This window comes from Balaenoptera musculus, chromosome 3, assembly GCF_009873245.2.
Source record: "Balaenoptera musculus isolate JJ_BM4_2016_0621 chromosome 3, mBalMus1.pri.v3, whole genome shotgun sequence".
NCBI lineage: Eukaryota > Metazoa > Chordata > Mammalia > Artiodactyla > Balaenopteridae > Balaenoptera > Balaenoptera musculus.
Window position 1 is genome coordinate 121,732,715 of NC_045787.1, and position 22,816 is coordinate 121,755,530.

Genomic DNA, 22,816 nt, shown 5'->3' on the forward strand with positions numbered 1-22,816 from the left:
TAATAGGAAATTATTTAACTACTGTTATTTGTTACATGTTTTGTTGTTTTGTTTTCCCTCAGATACCTATGAACCAGATGGTTATAATCCAGAAGCTCCTAGTATTACCAGTTCTGGTAGATCTCAGTATAGGCAGTTTTTTTCAAGAACACAGACACAGCGCCCAAACCTGATTGGCCTAACCTCTGGAGATATGGATGCAAATCCAAGAGGTAAGAATGCATTTAACTTTTTCTCATGCTAAATGTCATTTGGGCATAGCATTTCTGACCTCACTAAGGTCTAAAAATACTTTCAACAGTCTCTTTTTGAATAGTGCTGTGTAATGATCTCAAATAAATGTTTTTGAATATCTATCTCCAAATTTTACTTTAAAGCTATAAATAAAATAAAAATAAATATATTCTGCTTATATTTATTTTTAAATAAAAATAATACTAGTGTTAATTAATTGCTCTTTTTGTAGGACTTTAGGCTATTTTAGGCACTATGCTAGATGTTAGATATAGAAAGATGACATGATCCCTCGCCCTCAAAGAACTAATCATTTAATGGCCTACTTTGTGTTTTAAGAGCTGTGCTTCACACTAATAACATTGAGAATTTTAAACACTATGATAAAATTATCCTTTGACCATTTTTATTATTTATGATTATAACCATATGTTAGGACCTTTATAAAGCATAGCCACAAATCTTAAAAGATTAAATGCAAGCATTGCCTTTAATATGGGTTGATACCATCCTTTCACCTCCGCTCAAAAAAAAGTTTGGTTAAAGAGTTTGATGAGATTCCAGTTTCTTACTTATTATTATAGTTAGATTTCCAGTATTAAATTTCAATTTGAACGACTGGCCATGTGCCATCCTGAGGATATTTTCCTGATTTAATTATATGGTGGACATTTTCCTGTTCTTACCTTCTTTCTTATCCTGATTTTATTAACTCTTCTTTACTGCCATTAATGACATTATTGCCACTACCAGTTAACAGTTTTGTGTCAAGATTAAACCAAATCCTTTTTAATATATTATTATCTCTAATATTCCTTACCAACAACTTAAATTAGGTACTATTTTTATTCTCTTTTTTATAGACAGACACTGAGGCGAAGAGAGGTTAAAGAACTTGCCCATTATTAATTCTTTTCTGTTCTATTCTATTCTATACATCAGTGGTCTCCAGCCTTTTTGGCACCAGGGACAGTTTTCTTGGAAGACAGTTCTTCCACAGACGGACGGTGCAGCGGGTGGTGGTGGGGATAGTTCAGGCGGTAACGCGAGCGATGGGGAAGCTCGCTAGCCCACTGCTCACCTCCTGCTGTGCGGCCCGGTTCCTAACAGGCAGCGGACCGCTACTGGTCTTTGGCCCGGGGGTTGGGGACCCCTGCTATACATGACAGAACTAGCATTTGAACCCAGGTTTATCTAATTCCAAAGAATATGCTCTACTCCAATAAAGATGGTAAAAAAAAAAAATAAAAAAAAAAAAGAATATGCTCTTACCTTCTGTGCTGTAATGCATATATTGTTACCAAATTACCTGAAATTAGTGGGAAGATCATATTTTCAGCCCCACAGTGATTATTCTTTGCTGCTGATTTTACTTTTGGTGGAGTTGCTAAAGTTATGGAGAATACTCAATATAACATGCACAGTTTTGGGTTGGTATTTGCTTTTTTGTTCAACACACCTCTTTCCACTGACAGGTAACCTATCGTAAGGTCAGCGTCTTATAGTATTTTAGTCTTAACTGTTGTGAATGGAATGTGTTAATTTATAATATTGGCTTTGAATTTTCCTTTCAATGTTTAGGTTTGAATAATTTTAAACCTACAAAAAAATCAAAAGTGCAATAAACACCTGAATACTTTAACTTAGATTCACCAGTTGTTAACATTTTGTCAGCTTTGGGCATGAATGCTCACTTGTGTGCACTCTTCTCTCTGCCTTCCTCGCCTTCCTCCCCTCTCCCTTCACATTGTTTTCTTGAATCACTTGAAAGTAAATTTTGGAGATTGTGACACTTTAAGATCCTTTAGTTTACATCTGAGAATAAGACACAGTACTACATACGTGCAATATCATTGCCACACATAAAAGAAAATCATAATTCCATAGTAATATCCTATCCATGTGAACTTCTTGTTGAATCCTATAAGGAGACAAATATTTCACTCCATTTGTGGCCTAATAAGTTTGATCACTTGCCGTAATTGTTAGAACTCTCCATTGTAAAGTAAATAATTTGTGGAGTGGTACTTTGGCATCAAATAAATATCTTATTCTCCAACACCCTTTCACTGATTTTTTTTTCCTTCCATTTATGATCCTTGCCTGAGTCAGTCATTACATTAGAGTTGGCTAGGAGTTTTTAAACGTCCATATTGTATTTTTGAAAAAGGAGAAAAAGGAGGCAATTGATAATTTATTTTTGCTGTTAAACATTTCTGAAAAGGAAACGGTAGTAGTTAGGTGCTATTCACAGTGATTTTTAGCTTTTGGACTAAATAATTTTAATCATTTGAAATTCCCCAAATACAACGCCTGGTCAGTAATGTTAATTTTTGTTTTCTACAGCTGCTAACATTGTCATCCAGACTGAACCACCAGTTCCTGTTTCAATTAATAGCAACATAACCAGAGTAGTTCTTGAACCAGATAGCCGGAAAAGAGCTATGAGTGGTTTGGAAGGGTCGCTGGCAAAGAAACCTTGGCTGGGAAAGTAAGATAATTTGCTAATTAGTAACATCTAATTGATGTTTCTGGTTTTTTGTTTGCAGTAGTAAATTTGTAAAATTAAGAGTTGTCATTAATCATTAATTTTCAATCTATGTGCCTCAAAGCTAAGGTTCCCAGAGGCATCATTAGTATGTCTTAAATATTGAAAAGTTAACAGAATATTGATAATAGATATTAGTAATTTGTACTGATTTCTAGGCCTAACCCAGTATTAGAATTATTGAGGCATCAGTCTTCTTTCTTTCTCTCTACCTGTTTGGTTCCCATGTAATAAGGATAATGTGAAAATTACCTAGTCATTTCTGAAGAATGTTAAGTGCGTACAAAGGATACTTGAATAAATATAGACTTACATTCTTTGCTGATTATCTCTTGCCTAGGCATAATGTAGGAGACTTAACCAAGATCTGTTAATATTCCTTTCAGGCAAGGGAATAACAATCAGAGTAAACCAGGATTCTTGAGAAAGAATCAGTATACAAACACCAAATTAGAAGTCAAGAAAATCCCTCAGGAATTGAACAACATTACCAAGCTCAATGAACACTTCAGCAAATTTGGAACTATTGTTAATATCCAGGTAGGTGTGGCTATGTTGGTGACAAAATCCATGTATATAATGTATCTTCAAAAATATTCCTATCAGCTTACCTTGCTTAAACAAGCCAGTGATTAGTCTGATCATCTCTGCTATGTGTTTTAAATTCCACTGTGTATCTGTATGCCCAACTTTATGACGGAGTTGTTGTGCTGAATTTGTCCTCTGAATTCATTTGGTTCTTTTCTGCAACCTCTTCCTGAAAGACAGTGGGCCAGTTACTGTATTTTTGTTCATAGTTGTATCTCTGGACAGATGACTTTTTTACCTGCTTTAGTGTTCTAACTAAGTAGGTGAGATTTTTGGTAACTTCTAAGATTGTAATTTTGTTTACTGACTGGCTTTTATTTTGTGAAATATTAATTGGTTAAGAATGGTTCTAATCTTGAGAATTTTAGGCACTGTAACATATAATCTAACATCAAATAAATCGTAGCTTTTATATTTTGCTGTGTGTTTGTTAGATATTTGAATTTATGAATTTGTGGTTGGGTGTTATGCTGTAATTGAGGGTAGTAGAAGGTCTGTTTAAGTTGGGATTTCAGTCAGTTACCCCTGACACTCAGTGTTGCCATCAAACCAAAATATGATTTATGTATCTCTAACTACCTTTTTTCTCTTAAATTTTTCCTAGGTCATTATTCTTTATGGCATTTAGAAAAATTAGGAAGCTTTTAATGTAAATGAGTATATGAGTCTGCTTGGGTTGCCATAACAAATACCATAGACTGGGTGGCTTAAACAACAAAAATTTATTTGTGGGGAATCCAAGATCAGAATACTAGCCAATTTGGTTCCTGGTAAGGACTCTCTGGCTTGGAGACGGGCATCTTCTTGCTGTGTGCTCACATGATGGAAGGAGAGGGAAAGGAAGAGACAGAGAGAGAGAGCTCTTCCTATAAGGTCACCAGTCCTGTCTGATTAGGGCCCCACCCCTTTGATCTCATCTAACCTTATTTACCTCCTAAAAGCCCTGTCTCCAAATACAGCCACATTGGGGGTTAGGGCTTCAACATATGAATTTGGGGAGGACATAACTCAGTCCATAGCAGTAGGCCATAATTTATAGAAGCACTATTCTCTATTTGGGGGATTTTATGTTGCTCTTATTATTTTTTATAAAAACAATGCTATTGTGAGCCTCCTTTTATATAAACCTTTTATTTTTTTATGATGCATTGCTGAATTAAAGGGAATTTTAAAACTTTTTATTTGAACTGCCAAATTGTTCTCCAAAAGGGTTGTGCCAGTTGATACTCCCTAACGCAATGTGTGAACCTCATCAAAGCTCTAATATGGATCCATTAAAAACTTTTAGACCAGTTTCATAAGTGAAAAATTGTACTTGCTTTAATTTACTTTGTTTTTATTCCTAGGTAGACTCTAATTTATATAGACCATTTGCAGTACTTTTGGATTTACCTGTCCACTGTCTTTGCCCATTTTTTTATGAAGGCATTTATAATAATGCTTTTCCAAACCTTTGCTTGTCATATATATGAAAATTACTTTTTCGTCTTGTCATTTATTTTGTTTGTGGCAGGTTTGGACTGACAGTGGTTTAAAATTTTATTTGGTCAAATCCGCTGTTTGTCTTTATGGGTCCTACCTTTATAGGTGTGCATAAAAAGGCTTTCCAAAGCCTCAGATTATACAGATATTCACCTTTTTTCCCTGGGTTTTTTTGTTTGTTTTTTGTAAAATGTTTTCTCTCTCTGGAGTTTATTTGGATGTAAGATACCAGGGAGGAATTAACAACTTTTCCCCAAGTGGTTATGTAACATCACTAGGATTATTTATTAAATAATCCAATATTCTTTCATATATAATGTTGAAATACACATGTTATCTTTTAAGGGATAGCTAACTTTATTTACATAGGATTCACAATGGATTTCAGCAGGCTGTTTTCTACCTCTGAATTTTTTATCAATAATTTATCAGTATTTGCTTAGCTACAATCATTAATTTATGTGTGTTGTTGTTGTTGCTGTTGGTTTTTCTTATAGGTTGCTTTTAAGGGAGATCCAGAAGCAGCCCTCATCCAGTATCTTACCAATGAGGAGGCCAGAAAAGCCATTTCCAGCACTGAAGCAGTTCTAAACAACCGGTTCATCCGAGTCCTGTGGCACAGGGAAAATAATGAGCAGCCAGCACTACAGTCGCCAACACAGCTGCTCCTGCAACAGCAGCAAACACTTAGTCACCTGTCACAGCAGCACCATCACCTGCCGCAGCACCTTCATCAGCAGCAAGTGCTGGTGGCCCAGGCTCCTCCCTCAACGGTACATGGGGGTATTCAGAAGGTAATCTACTGGCTCACAGGGAATTAATGGTCCTTTAATCCCATCCTCTAGATCATTGTTTCTCAATTTGTGGTCCTGGGGTCTTCTGCATCAGAGCCATTCAGTTTGATTTGTAGACCGGCAGCATCTGATCTCCTAGGAGCTTATTAGACATGCAGTTTCTTAGGCTTCACCTCAACTTATTGAATTAGAATCACTATGGGTGGGGCCCAGTAATCCGTTTTAACAGGCTTTCCAGGTGATTCTTATGTATCTTGAAGGTTGAGAAGTGCTGTGTTGCATCAAAATCACTTATCTGGGTGCACATTCCTGGGTCTTACCTTCTCAGATCTACAGAGTCAGTCTCTAGATATGGGACCCATAAATCTGCATGTTTAAGAAATACCTTTAGTGATTCTTCTCAACACTAAACACTATCATACTAAAGTATGATAGCCATCCACGACTGAACAACTTTGAATCTAGAACAGCTTCTTTGTTTTGTGTTAGAATCAGTCACTCTTATAGCGATCCTTTTGTCCCTCTTTTTCTCATATAGAAAAATTCTGTTCTCTTTAAAACTGAACTGGGAGCTCCAAGAGACTGGGATTTTGTCTGTTGTATTCATTTGATCCCTAGTGCCTAAAACAAGGCCTGGCACACAGCGCTCAAAACATTTGAATGGATAGATGAACGAAGGAAAGAACAAACCACCATGCATTAGAACCATTCAGATATTGATGATAATGTTAATCTCCTCCTAGCCATTCTCTTGTTTGGATTAAATGCATTCAGATTGAAAAAAAAAAAGTATTCTTTAACGGTACATAGTATTAACTCCAATTTATCATTGTGTTTATTTGCAGTTAAGCCTGCATTTCTTTTGTCTCTGTCCCATTTCATGTTAGGGCCAAAGGTAAATGTTCCCCCAGGTGTTGGCTGAATGGTGTATGAAAGAGTGATACAATCACCTCTGTGATCCGTTAGACCCTGTTCTGTTAATGCAGCCCAAGATTATGTTATATTTTTAGGGTGGCCATATCACAGTTATTCTTATTAAGCTACTGTCAGTTAAAACCTTAAGTCTTAAAAAGCATTACATATTGAAGGGAACATTAAGAAAATTATTAGAAAGTTTTTTCTGTATGAGTATATACACATATGCATGCGTAATTTCAAACATCCAAAAAAGTATGGATACTAACAGTCATTTGTATATCCACCTCTTCACTTAAAAAAATCAAACCTTACAGATGATTGAAGCACCCTTCCTTCGCATTTCCTTATCTTCCTCCCCAGGGTAATCACTGTCCTAAATTTGTATCATTCCTAGGCATTTAAAAAAACTTCCACCATAAATATGTTTATTTTGTATATGCAGATGATGAGCAAACCACAGACATCGGGTGCCTATGTTCTTAACAAAGTTCCTGTGAAACATCGTCTTGGACATGCAAGTGGTAACCAGGGTGATGCAGCACACTTGTTGAATCAGTCAGGTGGTGCTGGAGATGATTGCCAGGTATATATTTCTGTGGACCTTTAAATCTGTTTAGAGTTGTTCAGTGACACAAAGAAATTAACAAATTGATTATCACCCAGATTTGTAATGTCTTATTTCCTCAATCAAGATAATTGTGAGAGCTAACCTAAATGTGGCCGGTAAACTTCCCTAATTTCCATGATTCCGCCAGAAATTTGCTAGTTAAATTTTCTTTTCCTATTCAAAGCTAAATAGGAATTTGAAATTTTTAGCCATTTATTAATAGATGTCTTTATTAATCCATTTCTTTTATAATGTTTCTTCTTTAATATAATTAAGAACATCATGAAGGGGATTCAGTCATAGTCAATTCAAAAGTCAGATTTTGAAATATGTTTTTAAGTAGTTTCCTTTCCTTTTGGGAATATATCTATATGATGACTCTCCAGAATGGTGATTTTTTTTTCCAAGAGAGCTAGGAAAACTGAAAAAGAACAGGTGGGGTTAGCCCTCCTAGACATTAAAAAATACTGTGAAGTCAGTATAACTCAAACAATTTGATACTGGCACATGAAGAGAAAGACCAGTGGAATAGAATCGAAGACTGAGATTATAGACTCACTCGCAAATAGGAATTTATCATATGCTAACACATTATCTCAGTTCAGCGGGGAAAGTATGGACTCTTTGGTAAATGGTATTGGGATAACTGGATAGCCTGATAGAAAAAAAAATTAGATCCATTTTTAAAATTACATAATAAACCAGGATAATGTCCACAAGGACCTGAAATTTATATGCTGACAGTAATGCTAAATGGTACAGCCTCCGTGAAAGGAAATTTGGCAGCGTCTAGCAAAATTATGTATGCATTTACTCTAAACCAACAATCCTCCTCTAAGAATCTGTGCCAAAGATATACTTGTCAAACTATGGAAAGACATATGAGCAAGGCTAGGGAATGTAGACTCTCTTCAATAGCAAAAGACTGGAAACAATCCAGTGTCCATCAGTATGGGACTGGTTACTTAAAATGTAGTACATGCATACAATAGCGTACGTGTAACTTTGCAAAGGAATGACGAATATCTTTATGTATACCATGAGGTGATCATCAGGATACATTAAGTAAAAAAAGCAAAATGGGACAAAAAATGTAGAGTCGGCCACTGTTTATTTAAGAAAGTAGGGGCAATGAATACGTATAAGTACTTGCTTATGATAGAAAAAAACAACAAAAAAAGTAACCCATATAATTTAAATCTTGGTGGTTACGGCAAGGATAGAAGAAACTAGACAACTTTAAAAACCTCCAAAACATTTCTTAATTCTGTCCACCAGAAAGGTCTAGAAACAATGACCCAGCCTGATGGTAATGAACCTTGACATGCCCCTTCCCCCAGCTCCAAAAGGAACCAGGGATCCTTGAAGAAATGGCTGTCCCCAGATCTGGGGCTGACAGTGTTCCAGATGAGCCTAGAATACTTTGTCAAACCAGAAAGCAAGGAATTTGTCAAAGATTACTAGCATCCTATCAAAGAATGAAAAAATGTCATAAAGGCTCTAGAACTACTCACCAATTTAGAGGAAATTCAGAGGACAGAGGGACGTGTTAAAGGATACCATAGAATCCTGTGGTGAATACTACAGGATGAATGACCTGGTTTCTTCCAGAATTGATTTGCAAAGAAAAGAAAGATACGGAGAGGGAAACGGAATTAAAGGAGACTTTAAAGAGATATAACCAATTGCATTTATATGGACCTTAGTAGGTCCTAATTTAAATGTGAAAAAAATGTTTAGAAAATTATAATAGAATCTGGAAATGTGACTGTTTAATGATATTAAAGAATTGTTATACCTTTTAAGTGTGACAACGGTATTGTGGTTTTACTTAAAAAAGAAAGGAGTCCTTATCTTTTAGAGATACAACTGAATTATTTACAGATAAAATAGTGTGTGTGTTATGATGATGTAGTTGGGGGTTTAAATAAAACAAGGTTATTTTATATAAAATCATGTAAATTAATTAATGATTTTACATAAAATAATGTAAATTGATGATTGTTTCTGCTTGCTGATGGATACGTCGTTTTTTATATATAATTTTGTACTTTTGTTTGTTTCAAAAAATTTGATACTAAAAGATAGAAAAACAAAAGCAATCTCAGACTTTGAAGTCACACAGCCCTGACTGACTTGACCTGCTTCTTAGCTAGCTGTGTTAAATAACTGGCGAGCATTGGTTTCCTTTTCAATAAACTCAGTTGCTATGGGGATTAAAAAATTTCATGTTGGTAAAGCATAAAAGAGAAGTGTTTATTCGCACATAATAAGTGCTCAGTAACTTGCAGGTGGTGCCGTTTTTATTTTGATAAATAGTAGTAACAGCACGGACATCATCTCTGCAGGTTCCTGCAGTACTTGAGAGAGCTTCCTGTGGATTTAAAGTAGCTTAATTTTTAGGACAATTAAGTATTGTATGATTGAGATAAGTTTTGTATTTGTATATATTGCATGATTGAATTTTCCATGAATTTCTTAGTATTATATCCTGTGTCCCTTATATCATATATTCAAAGTTAATTTAAAAATAAAAGAGTGGAGTATGTTAGGGAAGACTTGAACCAGAGAGGTGTTAGTACACCATATTGCTCTGCTATGCCTTAAAGAGGGGAAGATTAACTGGAGTCATCTGTTCAGAAAGGAATCTAAATACCAAAACAAGCACAGTAAAGATGGTCACCATTTTACTTGCAAAGTTAGATCTGTGAACGAACTACTTGTCTTATGGTTGGTTGTAAACTCATATAACATTTGATTAAATATAATATTAAGATTATGACTGCAAAGTACCTTAATTCCTAGGAGGGCTTGCAATTATTAGAAACATGCGTTCTTATTTGGCATTGTGGAAAATAGCTTAATGACATTACCCCCCAAAAGACCTCCAGGAACACACCTGTAGTTGAACAACTCTTACTCAGTGAGGGAGTATACACAGTGAAACCATGGAACATCTCATTTAGAGGGTGTTAGCAAGGACTTATTTTAGGATTGGCTGTGTTAGGTGATTTGTTGGAGGGTTAAAGGAAACAGGAGTAATTCTATGGTCAGATTTCCTAATACATTTACCTAGAAGGAGGGAAGACTAGAATTACGCTAAAGCTGTAATTGGTAAAGAAGCTGTAGTCATTCGTATTAACCAGGGTAGAGAGATGTTTAGTCATTTTTATGGTTTGGATAATGTTCATGGTTTGTGTGTGTGTGTGTTCAGTCGTGATAATGGAGTGATCTTGTTTTTGCCTTGATCCACCATGGGCACAAGAGTGACCTTGTCTGAGGTTGATGTTCTATGAAATTGTTTATGTTCAACAAGGGGACACTAAGGCCTAGCTGTGAGTGGCAGTCTGGCTCCTAGATGTCAGGAGTTGTTGTTCTTTTTCCCACAATTAAAAAAATATAAAGAAAAGAAAGATAAGTGATTGTATTCAGAAACACAACATTATTGCTTAAAATTAGTTTTTGTTTTTATATTTGAATGACAATTGAGTTTATGTATAAAGAACTTGTTTTATAAATGAAGTTTTTAAATGTAAAAAAAATATATGGAGTCTTTTTAAAAAATGATTTTAAGGTATTGCTAAGATTTAATTTAATTATATTTGTGTTTCATAGATATTTTCAACTCCAGGCCATCCAAAAATGATCTACAGCTCCTCAAACTTAAAGACACCTTCAAAACTTTGTTCAGGATCAAAGTCTCACGATGTCCAAGAAGTTCTTAAAAAGAAGCAGGTAACAGCCTCAGTTCTTCTTTCCTTCAAGAGGAAAGGATCTATTGAATTCTTTTTTTTTTTTTAATAAATTTATTTATTATTTATTTATTTATTTTTGACTGCGTTGGGTCTTCGTTGCTGTGTGTGGGCTTTCTCTAGTTGCGGAGAGCAGGGGCTTCTCTTCGTTGTGGTGCGTGGGCTTCTCATCATGGTGGCTTCTCTTGTGGAGCACGGGCTCTAGGCACACGGGCTTCAGTAGATGTGGCACGCAGGCGTCAGTAGTTGTGGCTCGCGGGCTCTAGAGCGCAGGCTCAGTAGTTGTGGCGCACGGGCTTAGTTGCTCCGCGGCATGTGGGATCTTCCTGGACCAGGGCTTGAACCCGTGTCCACTGCATTGGCAGGCAGATTTTCACCCACTGCGCCACCAGGGAAGTCCGGGATCTGTTGAATTCTTAAGTGATTATATTAACACCTCTGAACAGTTCATGTTGTTATGGAACTACATTATAACATTTATTTAGCTGCTGCTTGATGCATTGTACACTTGAAAAAAAGATGAGCAAACAGAAAAAATGTTTTGCAGTTGCCTTTCAGTGGCTACATCAAGCACAAAGAAAGAACTTTTTTCTATGTAAAAGTAAAAGACACTGAGCTGTCGTCCCGTCCATCTCCCCCGCCCCCAGCAAGGGAGAGAAACAAATACTTTTATTTCATTATTTTCTCTTCTAATTCCTTTCTGGCTTCGTAAGTTAGATAATATTTCACGTGAAGTGTAACAATTATGTAGTTATTATTCATGTGACTCAGTTCTGAGTTTCATTATCATCTTAGATTTAAACTCACATAGAGTTTTTCAAATAAAATAGTTATTTATATATATTATCTCAGTATAATTGGAGATTTAATTAACAGAGGGGTTGGAGGCAACATTTTCCAGGCAAAAATCCATAGATTTTGCTATCATTTCTAACCTATAGCTGCATGTCACTTTTATTAGACTTTAGACTTTATTTTTAGACTTCAAACTTCAAAAATAAGGATTTCGCTTATTATGTGGGGAAGTGAAAACAGCTCTTGTTTTTCTTTACATATATATTCAGGTCATTTAAGTGAATAAACCTCATAGATACAGCTAATTAGTGTTCAGTATTTTAAATATTAAAGTACAGTTACAAACATAAACTCTTTTATATTGGAAGTGTGGGGGAAAATAGGTTTAAAGGTTTCATCTCTGGCTTCAGCTGTTTTTTGATTAGGAGGAAAATCTGTCTCGTATAAGGGGTGACTCAGAAGAAATGAGTTGAGACTGTAGTAGCCTTATGTATCATGGGCAAACTTAGTTATTCATTACTGATTTTTTCTTTACCTGTTCATACAGGAAGCAATGAAGCTACAACAAGATATGAGGAAAAAGAGGCAAGAAATGTTAGAAAAACAAATAGAATGCCAAAAGGTAAGATAAATGTTCATCATTTGCATGCTGGAATTGATGTATGGAATGGATTTTACAAAGATATCCCCAATAAAGTTTTAAAGGTTATTTATATTAAAATTTACTAAGCATAGTTTTACTTTTTTCTGTTTATTTTATAGATGTTAATATCCAAGCTAGAAAAAAACAAAAACATGAAACCAGAAGAGAGAGCAAATATAATGAAGACTTTAAAAGAGCTTGGAGAAAAGATCTCACAATTGAAAGATGAGTTAAAAACATCTTCTGCAGTCTGCACACCATCTAAAGTAAAGACAAAAACAGAGGTACCTATTTGCATTTTTCATTCAGCATGGGGTTATTGAACATCTGTGCTGTGCTTGGCACTTTAAAAGTGCAGTGGAACCCTTAGGTAGCTAATAGTCTAGTGTGAGACAATTATAAGTATCTTTTTTTTTTTTTTTAATGTTTCTGTAGATGCTGTACACTCCCTCTGAAAGAAGTGATAATACCGGGTTTGAACAAAGATGTTTTTTAACTGAATTTTTTTGTTCTCCATGCTGACGATGTAACTGCTTAGAGTGATGGCAAGGAAAGAGACATTTCCTATTTCAGCAGCTTTTTTTTCTAATTTTTTAATAATGTTGTAATGCATCCATCCCTTTTAATATTCAAAAGATATCATTGACTTTAGTATGGGTAAAAATATGGCTTTCTATTGAAAAGAATAATCAAAAGTTCTAGATCCATTTAAGTCTAATTTTGTTCATTTCTATTTGTTTCCTTACTGTAGAAGAATACTTGCTTTTACACCATGGTTCCATCATTATTCTACAGCTCTGTAGTGGGATTTTAGATAAATTTGCAGCCCTTTGAGAACTGGGAATAAATTTGTCAGATATATATATATAGAATGCAAATTTTTATGTACAATATTATATTACATTTGAAATTGTGGTTCTCTGTTATAAAAGGAATGTAAAGTGTTTCATTAAGATTGCTTTTACACAACATTGTAAATCAACTATACTTCAATAAAAATTTTTTGAAAAAGATTAATTTATGATCTAAAAAAATGATTGCTTTTTAAAAATATAATAAAAATGTTATTTTAATTGAAATTTCCTCCAATTATAAACAGAGCATTTAATTATAGAAAGAAATTTAAGAGAATATGGGGGAAAGAAAATCTCTCATAGTCACAGCAGCTAAAGGCTGATAATTTGTTTCTTACCCAAAAAAAAAAAAAAGAGTGGCAATAGTTATAGGGTTCAGATCTGAAAGCAATTATGTAACTGTTATGTTTGTACTATCAGTGAATTTTTATTGTGTAATTTATTTTGCCCTATTATGTTTCACTTATGATGCTTTATTATGTTCTCAGCTCCCTCATCTCAGATGACTGTTTCCAAGGTCTGATTTTTAGGCCATCTTTTAGGCCATCTTAAGCATTTGTAATACTGCTTGCTTATTAAGCAGTAATACTGTTTATTGTTACTACTGATAACATTATACTCTCTACATGTTTTCTATTATATCTGTAAAGTTACTTTCCTTAAAACACCCATGTTTATTGCATACTCTCACGTTTACCCAGAAGAGATGTTTGTCATTCTATAAGTGTCATATTGTGAACAAGATTTTGTAAGTTGTCTAAAAAATACATTTTTACTCTTAATTTTTCCAAAGGCCCAAAAAGAACTATTAGATACCGAACTGGACCTTCACAAGAGGCTATCCTCAGGAGAAGACACAACAGAGTTACGGAAAAAACTCAGTCAGTTACAGGTTGAGGTGAGATTTAAGAGGAGTTACCCACTACATTTAACATCTCAAAATAGTTTTCCAAGATTTAGTCTGACAATGTGTTATATTCTGCTTTTTGTTGTTATTCAGGCTGCACGATTAGGTATTTTACCTGTGGGTCGAGGAAAGACCATGTCCTCTCAAGGTCGAGGAAGAGGCCGAGGCCGTGGAGGAAGAGGAAGGGGTTCACTAAATCACATGGTGGTGGACCACCGCCCTAAAGCACTAACAGTTGGGGGATTCATTGAGGAGGAGAAAGATGACTTACTTCAGCATTTTTCAGTAAGTTTTTAAAGTAGTAAATGCCAACTCTAAAAGCATTGTATTTAGCATTTCCTTGTTGCCTTCTGTATAAATGTCAAATGTTTTATAGATTAGAAAATTAAGTTGTAAAATCATGGATATTAGCAAATTCCTATTAATATATTTGAAGGTCAAGAAGCAGCTCATGCTATGTTCCATAATACTTCACATAAATGCATTTGTCGTAACAAGTTATTCGAAAGCTATATTTGATTTTTGCTTTAGGGTTTATTACATGGTTTATCAGGTGTTTATAGTCAATAAGTGAAAATAGTCTGGGATGGAGACGAAATCCAAAGGAAGAATTTGTTAGGAGAAGAGTCATGTTTAGTTATATTCTGTATACAGTGGTGACCACTTACTTTTAGACAAATATGCAAATAGATATTTGCCACAGATGAATGTTTTTATTATTTTGCACATAAACAGAGTATATTCTCTTTCTAACCACTCATTAATGCATTCAGTAACTATTTTTTGAGTGTTATTTGTGCTAGAGCATTTTCATACATGATCTCATGTAACCTTAAATAACTGTATAAAGTGCAAGTAGAAACCCATGTGTACAGATCGGAAAACTAAAGCTTAAAAAAGTCACCCAAGATCATACAGTTAATAAGTGACAGGACCAAGGTAAAAATACACAACTGACTGTTAACATCCAGATGCCTATTTCTCAAACAACTTTTTTGAGAGAAAACATTTTCAGCCCTATTAAGTGTTAAACATGGTGAGAGAAATCTTAAAGAGCAAGACTTCACTCCATAGTTTCTTATTAGTTTGATGCTCATTAATCCTGTTTCACCCTGGCTATTAGAGAATGGTGGGTTGTTATAAGATGTCCAGATTTGAGAGCCACCTGGGCTGCAGTCTGTTTACTCTTGAGCCAGTTTTTTCACTAGCCTGACTGTTATTTTCTTTTGTGGTAAAGTGGGAGATTGTCTTGAAGTGACTTCTTTGAGGAGTAAAGAAGATAATGTATGGAGGAGCACTGTACATGGGCAGGGTGTTCTTCTGGAGGCTGGGTGAATGTTGATTTTTGTCTCTCAGTGTTGAGTATATAACATTCGAATCTCCTTGCCAAAACGTGGGCATGGGCATTTAGACCCACTGCCAGCTCTGGTGAGGTGCATTAGATAATAATGTATAATAATATAAAGCAGAATTTTTATAAATTTGGCTCTGTAGAAAGTTTTAGTTACAAAAAGTAGGTAATTTTTTTAGGTAGGAAGCTGCATGCTCTACCCTGAGGGTTATATATAAATCTTTAAATTTTAATCCAGAAGTCATGCTCAAATGGCTCTCTTTCCTTCTCGTAAGTAGAGTCATTCTAGAGTATCTAATAATAACCAACTTGTATATACATACATTTGTTAAGTCTGAAATACTGCGCTTGGTTTGCGGAAAGGGGCGTGTCCAGGCATTTGGGGAAGGAGCAAACAAAGCCAAGGCCGGTAAGGCAACTTCAAGAATGAGACACTACCATTGGTTTCGATGGTGTTTTGTCGTTTGTTTTTTGTTTTGATAGGGTGCTATCAGATAATCTTGAGTGCTAGAAACACACTTACACTAGTAACAGATACTTGGGCAGTATAGTATGCTTTCTTTGAAAAAAATACAGAAATACATATGCCTAAGACATTATTGAAAGTAGATTTAGCAAACCTATAGGGTAACTCTTCTTCAAGGTCTTTTATAATCCCACAAAGGCTAAAGTAAAATGTATATTTTCAATATTCTTTTACTGTCCTTAATGATTGTGAAAGGATCATGGATCAACCATATCTGTATGAAGAGGTGATGGATGGGTGTTAGTGACGCTGTTCTGAAGTGTGAGGACCTAATTCTAGAGTCCTTCAGTTTATTCTTGTATTTATTAATCCAGTGGTCCCCAACCTTTTTAGCACCAGGGGCTGGTTTCATGGAAGACAATTTTTCCACGGACCGGAGGGGAGGGGGGAATGGTTTCGGGATGATTCAGGCCCATTACATTTATTGTGCACTTAATTTCTATTATTATTACATTGTAATATATAATGAAATAATTATACAATTCACCATAATGCAGAGTCAGTGGGAGCCCTGAGCTTGTTTTTACATGCCACTCACCGACAGGGTTTTGATGTGAGTCTGCATGCAGTTGATTTATTATGGTCTCTGTGCAGTCACACCTCTCTGCTAATGATAATCTGTATTTGCAGCCGCTCCCCAGCCCTGGCATCACCGCCTCAGCTCCACCTCAGATCATCAGGCATTAGATTCTCATAAGGAGCGTGCAACCTAGATCCCTCGCATATGCAGTTCACAGTAGGGTTCATGCTCCTATGAGAATCTAATGCCGCTGCTGAACCTGACAGGAGGCAGAGCTCAGGTGGCAATGCAAGCAATGGGGAGTGGCTGTAAATACAGATGAAGCCTCACTTGCTCACCTGCCACTCACCTCCTGCTGTGTGGCCCGGGGGTGGGGGGGGGTGGGGGGGTTGAGGACCCCTGCATTAATCCACTTTTAAGAATTTATCATACGGAAATTATGCAAACGATTCTGCAAACTGTAAGTGTGCTCAGTGTAGCACTCTCTATAATAGTGAAAATGAGAACTATCTAAACGCTCAACAGTACTTTGCTGCTATTAAAAACATGTTTTTAAAGAATAATGACATAAGAAAATTCTCAGGATTGTCTTTTAGGTTAAGAGAAGGTGGGATAGGAGAGTATACATAAACTTGGAATGGAACTGCTTTAAATTGTTAGTTCTGGGTGGGAGAATTCAAGTTAGTTTTAATTTTTTTTTCCCTTTTAGGCTCTTCTCTTTTTTCTGTGCTTTCCAAAGGAACATATCTTATTTTTAAAATCAGACTTTTTAACTGCACATGCATTTGTAAGATGAAACACCAGCATTTTTATACTGTATATGTTAAAACCAAATTTGAGGATATGTGTTAATCTTGGGCTTTTAGGTCCCAGATACGTACATGAAAAATATGAGTAAATTTAAAAATTGTTGACCTTTGAGCAGCATGGGTTTGAACTGTGCTGGTCCACTTATACACAGATTTTTTTCAATAATAAGGCTGACAGTAAGTTATTACTAAGATTTTTGACCATGTGGAGGGTTAGCACCCCTAATCCCTGTGTTGTTCAGGGGTCAACTATATACACAAATTTAAAATCCAGAGAATGTTTATATACAATGGAAGTTATCTATAACAACATAAAACATGTATAATAATATATAAATATTTTAATAGTGTATATCACTAGTCAGACTTTTTCTAGTAAAGAACCAGATAGTAAACACGTTGGGCTTTTGAAGACTTCGTACAGTCTCTGTCACATTTTCTCCTTTTCCTCCTCTCTCTAAACCTGTCCTTCCCTCTTCCTCTTCCTTCTTCTTTTTCCTTTTCTTCTTTTAATAATTTTTTATAAATGTAAAAATAATTCATAGCTCACAGGCCACCGAAAACAAGGTGCTGGGCCATGTTTGGCCTGAAGGTTGTAGTTTGCAGACCCCTGGTATATATTATTGTATTACTTTATATATTAAATATTTAAGTTCAAAAATGGGAAATATGGGACTTCCCTGGTGGCACAGTGGTTGGAACTCCACACTCCCAATGCAGGGGGCCCGGGTTCAATCCCTGGTCAGGGAACTAGATCCCACATGCATATCGCAACTAAGAGCTCACATGCCACAACTAAGGAGCCCACCTGCTGCAACTAAGGAGCTGGCGAGCCTCAACTAAGGAGCGTGTCTGCTGCAACTAAGACCCAGTGCAACCAAATAAATAAATAATTTTTTTTTTTTAAAAAGGGAAATAATATCATGTAATATATAAATAGAATTTTGTATATTTTAAAGATAAAATCAGTGAGTCCCAAAAGAACTTTTTTTAAAAAAGCATCCTTATTTATATATCTCTCATTTGACAGAGATAGGAGGGTATCAAAGACCTTCATGAAGAATTTCCTTTAAGTATTTTAATATTCAAGTTTAGGTAAAAGCTGCAAATTTTAAGTCATAGAGCCTTGCTTAAGGGTACAGATAGGATGAGAGCTTAGGGTGCTTTCCTTCACTCCTGGGTAAAGAGAGGTTCAGCTAATTTCAACAGGGAAAGTTATTTATACTAAATGTTTGGAATACTTGAACTGTACTTTGGCATTTTTTCAATAGTATGCATCATTTAACTACAAAGATTTTGAGCTATGGTAGTGTGGTTTAGAGGTGTACTCAGTAATAATAGAGTGGAAGTGGATTTTTTTATTTTCTTCTTCCTGATTATGAAAATAGTAAATGCTTCTCAGGATGCATTTAGCTGCAAGTAACAGATAAATAACTTGGAAAATATGGACATTTATTTTCTTTTTTTTCAAGAAGTCTAGAGGTAGGGAGGTTTTAGGATTGATTATTTAAGAAACTGAGCTACACAGGTTCTTTTCATATTTCTCCTCTACTATCCTAGTGTGTTGGCTTTCTTTCTTAGGTCTTTTTCTTCATGGTGTCAGTCAGGATGGCTAGTTAGGGTGTTTCCTGTTTTTTCACTGTTATGGACAATGTTATATACATCTTACTGGATTTGGCGTTTTTGAGTGAAATAATTTGTTATGTGGACAGTCCTGGGCATTGCAGGACCTTTAGCACCTCTGGCTCTCACCTACTAAATACTAGTAAGTGCTCTTCAGTCAGCGTGACCACCAAAATGCCCTCTAGAGTAACATTATCGTCTCCCGCCAAGAACCATTACCCTAGGTTAGTTCGTAGGAGCAAGATGACTGGATCAAAGGCATGCGTATGTGTATTTAAAATTTTGGTACAGCTTGCCAGATGACCCTCCAGGAATGTTGCGCTAATTTAAACTTGTAGTGACATTGGGTGAGAGCACCTGCTTGCCCATATCCTCAACAGCACTTAAGTTTTGTTTTTTCATCTTTGCCAGTCAGGGGATTGATGAATCATGACTGGCACAGATTTGGCATCAGTTTCTGATCTGGGAAAATGGCTGTGTAGGTGAATTTCTCTCTGCGTAACTTCTGCCTCTAAGGTTCTACATGCTTCTAAGTTACTGCATATAATTTTTTATTGATGATATGTAATTGATTTGCTCATATTCACACATATATTCATATATGTTAATATTTGATTTATTTTGGGGGCAACACACATATACATAGTCAAAAAGAAAAGTATGTACAATGAAAAGTAAGATTTCCTGAACTTCTCTGGCGGTCCAGTGGTTAAGACTCCATGCTTCCAATGCAGGGGGCACGGGTTTGATCCCTGGTCGGGAAGCTAAGATCCCGCATGCCGCGTGGCGTGGCCAAAAGAAAAAGAAAAGGAAAGAAAAATAAGATTTCCTTCTACCTCCAGTCATTCAGTGCCACTCCCCATAGGCAATTACTGTTAATTGTGCATATGATGTTGCTTTGTTTTTAATGGCTGCATGGTGATTTATTGTATAGATGTACTGTACTAGATTTAATTAGTCCTGTATTGATGGACATCTAACTTTTCTCCAATATTTCATTATTTCAAGCCATGGTATAGATATGCGTGTGAGAGAATATATATGTGTGTATAGAAAAATTAGATATTTTGATAGGTATATGAGGCAAGTCCTAAATTTTTTAAAGTATTTTTAATTAAAAAAATTAATACATGCAAAGGGTTAAAATTTGGTTAATAAAAAGTAAAAATCTCACCTCTAAATCTTGGCCTACTCTTACAAGGTAGTTATTATTCTTGGATATTTTCATAGAAAAAAATTATGAATATAAGAATACATATATTAAGTCTCTCATTAAAAAAATTTTACCGGGGCTTCCCTGGTGGCGCAGTGGTTGAGAATCTGCCTGCCAATGCAGGGGACACGGGTTAGAGCCGTGGTCTGGGAAGATCCCACATGCCACGGAGCAACTAGGCCCGTGAGCCACAACTACTGAGCCTGCGCGTCTGGAGCCTGTGCTCCGCAACAAGAGAGGCCGCGATGGTGAGAGGCCCGCGCACCGCGATGAAGAGTGGCCCCCGCTTGCCGCAACTGGAGAAAGCCCTCGCACAGAAACGAAGACCCAACACAGCCATAAATAAATAAATAAATAAATAAACTTATTAAAAAAAAATTTTTTTTTACCAAAATGGGATCATTTATAAATACAGAGGTGCATTCTGAACATTGCTTTTTCACATAAATATCTTGGCTAATTGGTATTTTCTTGAAATTATGAAGATAATACTCAACTTAAAATGTTTATTGAAACAAACTGTACCAATAAGAAATGTATAGTTAAGTGATTTATCAGAAGGTACCATATTACCTGCCCCTCAGGTCAAGAAATAGAACATTCCCAGCACCTCAAAAGTCTCCTTCTGCCCCCTTCCAGTCACTATCTTCTCTCCTCCTCAGAAAAAGTCTAGCCTCACTTCATTATAATCACCTCCTTGCTTTCTTTATACAGTTGATTCTCATTATTCGTGGATACTGCATTGCACATTCACCTACCCACTAAAATTTATTACAGCCTCAAAATCAATACCTGAAGTGCTTCTGTGGTCATTTTCAGACATGCGCAGAACTGTGAAAAATTTGAGTTGACCAGTGCACAAGTTCCCAACGGAGGTCAAATGAGGTGATGTTCTGCCTTCTCGTCTCAGCTCTCATCCTGTAAACAAGTCTTTTTTGCAGTCTATTTAGTGCCATATTTCTCTCATTTTTTTGTGCTTTTCATTGGTGATTTCACTATTTAAAATGGCTTCCAAGTATAGTTCTGAAGTGCTGTGTAGTGTTCAGTCAGGTAGTGACGTGCCTTATGGTGAAGATGTGTGTTAGAGATAAGCCTTGTTCAGGCATGAGTTGTCATGCTTTGGGCCATGAGTTCAATGTTAATGAATCAACAGTATATATTAAATAATGTCTTTAAACATAAAACAAGATTACATATTGATCAGTGGGCAAAAATGTCTTGACCAGAGGCTCATAGGAACCTAACCCTCTATTTCCCCTAGGAACAATGGTTCAGTGTTTGCTAATTCAGTGCTTGGGTGAACTTTATGTGACTACTGCAAATAACGAGAATCAACTGTATTTTTATCACCTAAATGTGTGTTCCTAAATGTTACAGTATTATTTTGCTTATTTAAGAAAATTTATATATATGGAACCACATAGTATATATTCTGTTGTGTCTACTTTTTTTTTTCTTAATATTATGTTTGTGAGATTCATTCATGTTATTACATGTGACAGTAGTTTGGTATTTTTATTGCTGTATAATTTTCAGTTGTATAAATATACCACAATTTATTTTTCCATTCTCCTATTGATAGGTATTTGGGTTATTTCCATTTCATTTTTATGAACAGTGTTGCTATGAACATTGTTTTAAATGTCTTTTCATATATACGTGTACATTTCTGTTGGATATACATGGACTTGTGAAGTGAACTGCATCAGTTTTATTAGTTTAGATTCCCACCAGTGGTGTGTGAGAGTTCCTGACTTGGTATTACTAGAATACATCTTTATTCTATTTATTACTCTTATTTGTTACAAGTTAGGTAGTGGGAGTTTTATTTTCTTAGTTCCTGACTGCATACAAATTAAATGTCTCCTTCTTCCTTCAATAATATATATGCAGTATATCTAATGCCTTAAAATTTCTTTTGGAGGATAGAACTGCTACCCTCTTTGGAAAGCAACCCAGTTAATATAGGTTAAAATTTTTTATATTGCTTTTTCTTGCTAATAAAAGTAATATAACTTTACTTAAAAATTCAAATAACAAAGTCTAAGGACCTAATGTATAACATGGTGACCGTAGTTGACAACACTGTATTATATAATTGAAATTTGCTAGGAGAGTAGAACTTAAATGTTCTAATAACCCCCCTCCCCCGCCCCCCTCCCAAAAGGGTAATAAATACGTGAGGTATGCATGTGTTAATTAACTCTATGGGGTTTCCTTTCACAGTGTATCAAATCATCACATTGCACACTTTAAATATATTACAGTTTTATTTGTCGGTTATACTTCAGTAAAGCTGGAAAGAATTTAAATAATATAGAAATGAACGAAATACCGAAGAAATCTCTATAATTGGGCTGTATGTTAAAGGATAGAGTAAGGGCAAGGGATGTCTATTACACAAATTACCTGCTTTTTCTTTCCCCAAGGTTTATTGAGATATAATTGACATACAACATTGTATTATTTTAAGATGTGCAACATAATGATTCAGTATACATATGCATTGTGATTACTAAAATAAGTTTAGTTAAAATCCATCACCACACATAGTTGAAAATTTTTTTTCCTTGTGATGAGAACTTTTAACGCCCACTCACTTAGTAACTACCTGATTTTGAAAAGATGGTAAATGTATATTTGGGTTAGGGC

The 22,816-nt window shown here is 35.5% G+C and overlaps 1 protein-coding gene across 8 annotated transcripts in view; it reads left to right on the plus strand.

The window, feature by feature from the left end:
• The window catches only part of RBM27 (RNA binding motif protein 27), a 67,366-nt gene that overhangs the window by 39,175 nt on the left and 5,375 nt on the right, over positions 1 to 22,816 (plus strand). For 6 of the 8 annotated variants that reach the window (XM_036847605.1, XM_036847603.1, XM_036847604.1 and 3 more), the window contains 10 exons: positions 63 to 212; positions 2,581 to 2,725; positions 3,169 to 3,322; positions 5,350 to 5,646; positions 7,007 to 7,147; positions 10,787 to 10,906; positions 12,266 to 12,340; positions 12,481 to 12,645; positions 14,009 to 14,113; positions 14,216 to 14,407. In XM_036847605.1, the coding sequence (XP_036703500.1) occupies positions 63 to 212; positions 2,581 to 2,725; positions 3,169 to 3,322; positions 5,350 to 5,646; positions 7,007 to 7,147; positions 10,787 to 10,906; positions 12,266 to 12,340; positions 12,481 to 12,645; positions 14,009 to 14,113; positions 14,216 to 14,407 (1,544 nt within the window). Of the gene's footprint in view, positions 1 to 62; positions 213 to 2,580; positions 2,726 to 3,168; positions 3,323 to 5,349; positions 5,647 to 7,006; positions 7,148 to 10,786; positions 10,907 to 12,265; positions 12,341 to 12,480; positions 12,646 to 12,796; positions 13,305 to 14,008; positions 14,114 to 14,215; positions 14,408 to 22,816 lie in introns of those variants that run through there. The other 2 variants (XM_036847606.1, XM_036847609.1) reach the window with 2 other exon arrangements.